The sequence below is a fragment of the Bos javanicus genome, chromosome 11, assembly GCF_032452875.1.
Source record: "Bos javanicus breed banteng chromosome 11, ARS-OSU_banteng_1.0, whole genome shotgun sequence".
Taxonomy (NCBI): Eukaryota; Metazoa; Chordata; class Mammalia; order Artiodactyla; family Bovidae; genus Bos; species Bos javanicus.
Genome location: NC_083878.1, coordinates 80,949,188 through 80,959,353, shown reverse-complemented (window position 1 = coordinate 80,959,353; position 10,166 = coordinate 80,949,188). Strand labels below are relative to the sequence as shown.

At 35.5% G+C, this 10,166-nt stretch overlaps 1 protein-coding gene across 1 annotated transcript; it reads right to left on the bottom strand.

Moving 5' to 3' along the window:
• Positions 1-439: 439 nt before the first annotated feature.
• RAD51AP2 (RAD51 associated protein 2) lies at positions 440-7,518 on the bottom strand. The gene is made up of 3 exons (XM_061433262.1): positions 4,290-7,518; positions 3,958-4,041; positions 440-1,066 (listed from the first exon to the last, which is right to left on the bottom strand). The coding sequence occupies exons 1-3, from the start codon at positions 7,507-7,509 to the stop codon at positions 948-950; spliced, it is 3,423 nt and encodes a 1,140-aa protein (XP_061289246.1). The 5' UTR covers positions 7,510-7,518; the 3' UTR covers positions 440-947.
• Between the last annotated feature and the right edge of the window lie 2,648 nt (positions 7,519-10,166).

Below are 10,166 nucleotides of genomic sequence, written 5' to 3'. Positions count from 1 at the left end.
CTTGAGTGGGTAGCTGTTCCCTTCTACCAGGGGATCTTCCCAACACATGGATCAAACCCAAGTCTCCCACATTGCAGGTGGATTCTTTCCAGCTGAGCCATCAAGAAGCCCAAGAATACTGGATTGGGTAGCCTGTCCCTTCTCCGAAGATCTTCCTGATCCAGAAGTCGAGCCGCATTGCAGGTGGATTCTTTATCAACTGAGCTACCAGGGAAGCCCTTCAATCCTGACTAAGTGGGCTTGAAAAATTTACCCATCCTCTTTGTACCTCTGTTTTTTTCACTTTAAAAATAGGGAGAGTGGATTAGAACAGTTAGTTTGTGACATTTTTAGGAGTCATAGATTCTTTTCAGAAACCAATAAATACTACCAATGATCTCCACAAACACTTTATATACATATATCATGAAAATAAGTTGACATATTTTATAAGACTATGAAAAGCCTTCATGTATATATTTATTAATATGCTATGAAAACATTAATGAAGTATTTTATAACATTTAAAGATAGATATACACATTGCTGCTGCTGCTGCTGCTAAGTTGCTTCAGTCGTGTCCGACTCTGTGCAACCCCATAGACGGCAGCCCACCAGGCTTCCCCGTCCCTGGGATTCTCCAGGCAAGAACACTGGAGTGGGTTGCCATTTCCTTCTCCAATGCATGAAAGCGAAAAGTGAAAGTGAAGTCGCTCGGTCGCGTCAGACCCTCAGCGACCCCATGGACTGCAGCCTACCAGGCTCCTCCGTCCATGGGGTTTTCCAGGCAAAAGTACTGGAGTGGGGTGCCATTGCCTTCTTCAAGATATACACATTAGATACACACATACACAAACTTCTAAGCTGGAAGAAAGCATTTATCCAAAGAAAGAAACAAAAGATTTATAGATGTGAAATGTTTTGAAATATTAAAGTCCAAAATCTTCTTTTAAGTTCTCAAAACATATTCATTTCAGATAGGGATGAAGTTGTTTAAGCTTGGCTTTTCTTGACAATCCAACCCTGATTGGTCGACCGCATGTCTTAAGAGGTAGTACTCTTGAAATTCCATATGAAAAACTGCTACCTAAAAATATAAGACAATAAAGGTACATAAGGGAGTAAAAATCACTCATAGTTTCTATGCTTAAAAATGATTCCTAACTTCTAAAATCACGATACTAACAACATTTACTGAGTCACTGAGCTAAGTGCTTTGAGTGCATTAGTTTACTTACTCTTATCTCCATTTTTTAAATGTGGAAAACTCAGCACAAAAATGATAAGTAACTTGCCCAACATAACATAACATAGCAATTAAATAAAATCAGCATTCCAGTCATGCAATCTGGCTTAACATCAACAAAACTATATAGAGTTTAAACTTAACATGATGTAGTGGCTGTAAAGACTATGTTATTTTTCCATTAGAAGTTATTAGACTATATCATTAATATGTACATGTGGCTTCTAATAGAGATTATTATAGATAATACAGCACAAATGTATTTCATCTTCATGTATCAATGGAGAGCTCTAATTTTGAAGTTTTATTTAACATGACACTAACATTTTGTAAAAAGTTCAAAACATCTGGCTACCTAATGCGAAGAACTCATTGGAAAAGACCCTGATGCTAGGGAAGATTGAAGGCGGAAGGGAAAGGGGACGACAGAGGATGGGATGGTTGGATGGCATCACCGACTCAATGGACATGAGTTTGAGTAAACTCTGGGAGTCGGACACAACTAAGCAACTGAACTGAACTGAGAGCTGTGAGTTTCAGTTTTGTTTGGGGACTTACTGAGGAGTATACCCTCTGGATACAGCCTCTCAGATAGCTCTGAAGAACTGCTGTGGACAGTTTAGAGAGGAGGTGAGCATACATGTGATTTTGGAGAAGAGGTATATGCAACCAGACTCACATCTTGGTAGAAGCTTAGTGCCAGTTAGGAGGAACAGATATTTTAGTCAATTATTTCAGTGCTTTTCTAAGTATGGGAAGATGCAAGAAATTGGGTTCATACAATTTTCTCTTGAAAATATCTATCTGAAGACCTGTTCTGCCAGTTTTTCCAGAGCACAGAATTCCTAAACTCCTTTCAGACTATGCTAGAGATTAGCAAGTGCAGTGGTTAATGACTCACTCCTTGTAGAATCAGGTGACTCGTGATATTCTTTGGTTGACATATACATACACATTAAAATTAGAGAAGTATTGGTACTAAATGATATATAAAGCTCCTGGCATACTGGCTAGCTGCCATTTGACACACTCAAAGTATTTGCATCCTCCATACCACAGAGAAAGGAGAGAGACAGAAAGGGAGATAGGATGTGCTAGAAATGTTGGTAGCAGAAACTTTAATTGGAGGCATCATGATGACAAGTGGGTGGGTATCAAAAACATTTCTGCACAATCAGAAGTCTTTCAATACCTTTAAAAACACCCTGCGTAAGTAGGGACCCAGAATTAGTCCATTTTTAGTCCATAATTAGTCCATTTTCCCCAGTACCTCCCAACTTTTCCCTTACACTATGGATTTTAACAAATCCCAGGTATATCATTCCATTTTTATGCACTTTGAAAGAGGCTTCACAATGATCCTAACATAGTATTAAGTAATTTTGGCTGACCTCTAACATTATTTTTCATATTTCTTGACAAGGAGGTATCTTTCCTTGTGAAGCCACAATAGAGTATTATGGGTTCAGATATTTCCAACAAATGTAACATTTCTTTCCCGATTGAGGCACATACTTTAATCTGTCTTAAATATCCATTTCATTAACACAATTATCATCAAGAGGACAATATGGGTTTGTGTTCTCTAATAATCTTCCTCTATCAGAGAATATGTTCCTAAACCCAATTTCTTCCTTTCTTCCTGTTCTAGAAGAAACAACCCCTATCCTTTTCAGGCTAATTCTACTACCCAGCTTTCGGTCTCATAGAGTATTGTTCCTTAAATTATTTCCTTTTTTCAGGGGAGAAAACCCACAGGCTTTTGATCTTCCAAGGACCTGGATTAATTTTTAAGAGTATTTCATTGAAAGCTAAGAAAAAAGAAATTATGCAGTTTTGAAGTGACTGAATAAAAGTGTCAGGGACAGCATTTTCTCCTAATGAGAAGCCAGGAGAAATGCTTTGAGAAGTGATGCAAGACTGAAGATATTTTGATAAATGTATTTCACCTACATCATTATTCTTTCTAGATCTAGTCTTGTATAAAACCAGCAATTTCAGATCAAATGAAAATGTAGTCATTTAGAAAATAATTCCCTCAAAAAAAAAAAAAAGAAAGAAAAGAATTCCCTAATTTCAATCCAACCCCTACCTCATCTTCATTGGTACTACAAGTTAGAACAGATGGTAGACTTAGTGTATTTTATTCTGATATTACAGACCTCTTAGGCAAAGAATAAGGTTAGCTGTTTAACTTTTCTTTAGTTTGATTCTTTTATAATCAAACATTTAAATGCCATAGTACTAAATGATGTTAACATATGTAAATGGTGCTAATTTCTTTCAAAATTACAATATAAAATGTCCATATAAACAGCTCTATAATATTTAAAGGATAGAAAACAATGATACTAAATTTATAATTGGGAGTAACACCAATGTAAATCTAACTTAGACAAATGCCTTTTTTGCTTTTGCTAATTAATGTTACATATATTAGATATACATACTAGATATATATAATACCTATCTTATCATATAGCGATTGCAAGACATCACTGAAAATATGTAAAGTTTTATAAAGTATATTTTCTAGTTACATTCTAAATGATTTTTTTCATTTTTAGCCAATTTTTACCTGTAGGAATTTGTATCAATAAATTTAATGTTTACAAAAGTATTACATTTTTGTATTTATTTTTTAACAACTTAGCATATTTTCCTTATGCTAAAAATACAAGAATGCAGTAATCATCTTATAAAGTATTAAAGAAAATAACCAAAACTCCTACCTGCCTTCAGTAGATAATTAAATTTTTCTTCCTTAAATTCATCAGAGAAAGAAGTTGGTCTTTCAGGTGAAGGATTTTCACAATCTGAAAATAAAGATCAATGTGTTATACAAAAAGTAACTTTTTATATGAAGTGTCAATACTATAAACAAATTACTTTTTCAGAAATATTCCTTCCCATTCGTTCCTTATATATAATAGAAAAATAATAACATCAATAAATACTGTCTTACACCTTACTTTCTTTTTTGCCAAAATTATATATTTGGCCTACACAGAAAAAAAATGCCGTATTTTATCTCAGAAAGTACATTTTAAAATCAATTTCATACCTTCCTTAGAAGTAGAATAAAGTAATTCTTCCTCTGGTGTTCTTAGGCAGCAATCATTAGGAACTTCCTGTTCACCATTTTTGGGTACTGTTTTCCACTTAAATAAACTTTGGTGTTTTTTATGCATATTAGGACTTGCTATCATATCACCAAGCAAAGAAGATGAACATAATTTGTTTTCTGTACCCATTTTCAAACCTTTTTTTATCTCCATTTTTACCTCCTCAACAGCATTGCTTTCTACAAAGTAATTTTCTTGCCTATTGTTGGTTTCCACAGTGCTTAGAATTTCATTTTCCTTACTAATTTCATGAAACATACGAAGTTCTTCAAGCACTAAATTAAATTTACTCTTCATTTCAAAATTGTTTGCTATTGTCAGAACGTCTGTTGATAAACACTTGGCAGTTAAGTCCTGAAAACATTCATTGTTCCCTACACTCAAATGAGTTTCAAACTGATGATTAAAACATTCTGAAGAGTCATTCTTTGGATGAAAATGCTTTGAATTAGCTAACTCACTTTCTTGAAAAGTACTCTCATATTCATTTCTGTCAACTACATTACTTTGATTAACATATTTAGTCTCTTCCACATCCAATTTAGTCATTAATGAAACTGGTTGCACAATAAACATGTCATCCATTGAATAAAAACTATTTTTCTCTTCTTTTTCTGTCTTAATGTCTTCATGACCTTGGCAAAAGTTTGTTAAATTTTGTGTTGTGATTTTTCCTTCCTCCTTCAAAGTTAAGTTGTACTTTTTATCTTCAATTTCATTTATCAAGTTCCCAAAACCTAGCACCTGAGTTACAGTCATGGGATTGGTTTGTTCACTATGCTTTTTGTCATGGCTTGCCTGTATAGCCTGTTGCCTAGTATTGAAGAAATCTTTAAATATGTAGTTAAAATTAAAACTTTTATGCTTTTGCTTTTCTTCATCAATGTCATCAAAGTCCATTAAAAGAGGAATTTTTTCATATGTTTCAAAAATTGGAAAGTGTATGTTTTTACTTGTCATACTGAAGGAATTGGTAAGTTTTTTCTTAGGCTCTTCAAAAATTTGTTCACTTTTAAATAGCTTTCTTTTCTTTAACTTAGGTTTCATATTATTGTCTAAAAGTCTTGAAAAAGTTAAAATCCTGACTGAACATACAGTATGACTTTCCAATGTGATGTTTTTTGGATAATTCAAATACATTATCCATTTGAAAATGCATCCCTCTTCTAATTTAGAATCATTTTCAACTACTGTAAAAGAGACAAAGTCATTGAGCAAAGAAGTTATGCTGGTTTTCAATATAATATTTAGAGGGTCCAAAACATTGGTTTGTAAACATATGCTTGAAATATTATTTATACTGACATTCATAGTCTCAGTTATTAGATTTTGAATATCAATTTGCTTTTTACACTTCAAAATTCCATACCAGGTTAAGATATTATTATCTTTTTGATTTCCTGAAATACTTTCATGGAAATAAAAAATTTCTGTAATGAAACTTTCAAAATAACTGCTTAAATGAAAATCTTTTTGTGTGGTATAATATCTGAAGTATAGCATATTATCTTTTTCTCCTTTATCTTTTAAGCAAAAAATTTGCTTTAAAGCTTTTTGACTACCCAGTGTTTCTGTCATGAGAGGCTTTGCTTTTTCATCATGTGTTTTCATGACTTTCATATTGTGATAATTTCCTTTACTTAGATCTATTTCTAATAATTGTTGCAAATTCAGTATTTCTCCAGCTTTTTTCATATTTTCATATTTCACCTTGTAACTATCCATAGTCCAACTATTTTCCCTATTTTTTCTCAAAATATATATAATGTTACAGTCCCAGCTTTGCAGTTTTTCCAATCTGGTAAATATGTAGCTGTACAGGCATGTTTCTGTCTCCTTGCAATTTGCATTTTCTAGTTTTATAGTGAAATTCTTTGCGGAGTCTATTGCATCAAACTTGATACTACTGTGATTATAGTAGTGTAAACTGATCAAGTCTTTTTTTCTCACACAAACACTTTGGTTGCTGAGTGACTGGTGGTTACTTTCATAACACTCAGAAAAAATATTTTCTGCATCCACAATTTTTTTATCATTCTGTAACTTTTGCTTCTTAACATCAGGTCTATTTTGGGACCAGTGAGTGTTTGTGAAATCCCTAACATATGCCTCATTTTTGTCATTTTTCTTCCCTATTTCCTTTAAATAGACAGAGGACATTTTGCTATTTAAATCAGTTGGAAACTCAGGGATACTTGTTGTACTCTTATCTCTAAAATAGCTAGGTTTGGCAATTTCCATGCCACGCTGGTTTTGAGATTTTGGTATTTTTAGCGTAGATGCTGGAACGCTATTTTCTTTTTTATTTGATGGCATAACACTACCAGCTTTACATCTGTTCTTAATATCATGAAATGTTGATTTGGTGTCCTTGTAAAAGGTAATATCTAAAAATGGATTTTCTGTCAGTTTTATGTCATTATTGTCTTCCTGACTATTGTCTCTCTCCTGAACTAAATATTGTCCATCCTCGTTTTTAATTACATGTACATCGTGTACAGAGACGTGGGACAGCTGACCAGTCTCTATTTCAAATCTATCAGTGCAATGCACACTGAAAATCTCTCTGGCATACAGCCCTGGTTCACAAGACGTTCTAGAAGTCTTCACACCAGAAACAAAATTTTGTGAGGGTAGAGACCGCAAACAACTATTCATCTCAAATTTGCTATTTTGGCCTTCCGGATTATATATCTGTTTCCCACTGACAGATTTCTTCACACACGAGCCTGTGGCGTTACCAAAAATCTCCTCAGTTGAAATCATGAGCGCTGTGAGGGGTCTGAGCGACAACTCCCAGACTTTTTCCACCTCAGACAAGCAAGGCACCAAAGGCAGCCTCCACTCCACCTCAGAAACACCACCGGTCTCCTCAAGACGGGGCCTCTTACTACGGGGTGGTAGGGAATCAGGATCGTCAGCAGGTGGTAAAGGGGAGGCAGGCTCCCCGAGTTCGGAAACCTGCGGCGCGCGCTGCGTGAGTGACATGACAGCGAACTGAGGTATTCCGTCACAGGTTCCGGGCAGACTCGGGTCTCTGAGCCGGCCCGAGGCGGCTCTTAAGCAACACACCCCCTCCAGCCCCGCCTCGGTCACGCCCCTGACACGCCCCCAGGGCCACGCCCCCACCCACCCTGCTGCAGCGAGCCCCGCCCACATAGTCTCTACCTCAAAGAACACCAACCGCCTGTGACCGTTATTTTGTCTATTGTTAGCGCCCCTTGCTATTGTTACAATTGTAGCTGATCTAAACTTTTTCTTCCCTCTGGTAGAATTAAAGAGAAAAGTCAGAATCTTTTTTTTTTTTAATTTGTGAACGGACACGGCTGTATTTTTAAAATTCTAAAATTCTGTTTTTTCTCAGAAGAACGTCTCCACAGTTTCTCTGGACTATCTTGTCCATTGAAACCGTGTAGCTCTGTAAACACCAGACCAAATCTCCCTATGTGTGGTAAAACTTCCTAAAGTGCTCTTAATGATGCCAATGGCGTTTACAATCATATTCCCACTTCAGTCTTGAAGTGTGTTTTGAGAGAAGGCAGGACTGGTACTTAACAATCTGAATATTTCAGGGAAAAAGTCGTGTGGAAATTATTATCCAGATAACTATTAATCTACACTTTAAGACTGTAGAAGATTTTCAATGCACTGTGGAGTTTTCTTTCCCAATGTTGTGATTTTTTTTTAAGTCGCTCAGTCGTGTCCGACTCTGCAACCCCGTGGACTGTAGCCCACCAGGCTCCTCCGTCCATGGGATTCTCCAGGCAAGAATACTGGAGTAGGTTGCCATTTCCTTCTCCGGGGAATCTTTCCGACCCAGGGATCTAACCCAGGTCTCCCGCATTGCGGGCAGACGCTTTAACCTCTGAGCCGCCAGGGAAGCCCTGTTGTGAATACAATTACTTAAAAATTATATGTTTCAAGTATTCTATTTATTGTAAGTGTAATCAGACAGTTCTGACTCACGTAATAAATTTTGTAAATGTTATTTTTCTTTTTCTTCTGGTTTGAAAGCAATATATTTATTCTCTTCAGTCAATTCTGATTTTTGTGAATGTCATAATTCTAAAGAAAGCTATTTTCAAAGTGCTTATTATTATTCTTATATATATGTTCATTATGAAATATATCATTACTGTTCAGTAATCAGAAGCTTCTATCCCCTTGATGCTAGTTTCAAAGTTGATAAGCTGTACATTCATAGATACATACATATATATATATATATAAAATCTCAGAAACTCTAAGTGTATAAATGGCAAACTATGACTGGCATACTGCTTTACTTAATAAACTGTTCATCAGCCTCTTGTCTCATAAATATTCTTAGATATATTATAATTCCAATTCTAGACGTTACTTTAGCTTGTGAATTCCTCCAGACAAATGTTTACTTAAATTTATAGAAAGCCTTACAGTATAAGCACTTCATCAACACTATAAATATAAATGTGGCAATAGTTCAGGTTATATATCAGCAAGTTCTCAAAGTGCTGTTCCTATATATCTTTAGTTGCATTGTTTTTTTTTTAATCTCAGATTTTCCATAATTCTACACTCCATTCAAATGCACTCTGTTGTATGCTTTGACCAACCCATAGACTGACTTGCATAGCCAGTTCAGTTCAGTTGCTCAGTCGTGTCCGACTCTTTGTGACCCCATGAACCACAGCACGCCAGGCCTCTCTACCATCACCAGCTCCTGGAGTTCACCCAAACCCATGTCCATTGAGTCGGTAATGCCATCCAACCATCTCATCCTCTGTATCCCCCTCTCCTCCTGCCCTCAATCTTTCCCAGCATCAGGGTCTTTTCAAATGAGTCAACTCTTCACATCAGGTGGCCAAAATATTGGAGTTTCAGCTTCAGCATCAGTCCTTCCAATGAACACCCAGGACTGATCTCCTTTAGGATAGACTGGTTGGATCTCCTTGCAGTCCAAGGGACTCTCAAGAGTCTTCTCCAACACCATAGTTCAAAGGCATTAATTCTTCAGCGCTCAGCTTTCTTTATAGTCCAACTCTCAGTAGATGTAATTGGTATAGTGACATAATATTAGAAATAAGCTTTCTATCAGTATAGTAACTGTTATAGCTTTGTGATTCTAGATAGATCTGTAACTTGGTGTTTTTTTTCTTCAACTTGCTAGTTTTCCCAAGAACACACAGTTTTTAAAATCTCCATCACACCATTATTTTAAAACTGCATTAAGGACTAGAATTCAAATAAAACTCAGTTTTCCATTTAATTCAACATTTGTTTGAGAACTATGTCTAAGATGCTGTTAAGTGTATAGGAATGTATGTTTTTTTCTGTTTTGAAAAAATTTATAGCAATAAAGTCAGAAAAAATCTTTCCTTGAACTTACTTGTTTCAACATTAATGACCACTGTCATTTTAATCAATGTCTATTGAAACTACTATGTGCATTTTCCTTGAGTTGTAAAATGCTGTCTTGAAAATAGACTAGTTACAAGTGATAAGTGCAAAAAAATTGTATCTTCAACTCATTTTAATCTAAATACACATGAGACTTCTAATCTTACCTACTCTTGAAAGCCCATTTTAATTGTCCCATTTTTCTGTATCACTTTACCTGCCCTTCCTTTGAAAAATCTTACCTCCTTTAATAACAATAAACTGAGCTTTAAGGCCAGCACCTGTCATTCCTTTCAGCTTTGTGTCCTATTACAGTGCAGCTCTGAAGGAAAGAATGAGATAAATACCATACTGAAAATATGACACAAGTTCCTGTTAAAGTCAAAAGTTCACCCAGTACCTCAGGATGCCTGAGGACCAATGTCCTTAGCTCAGTA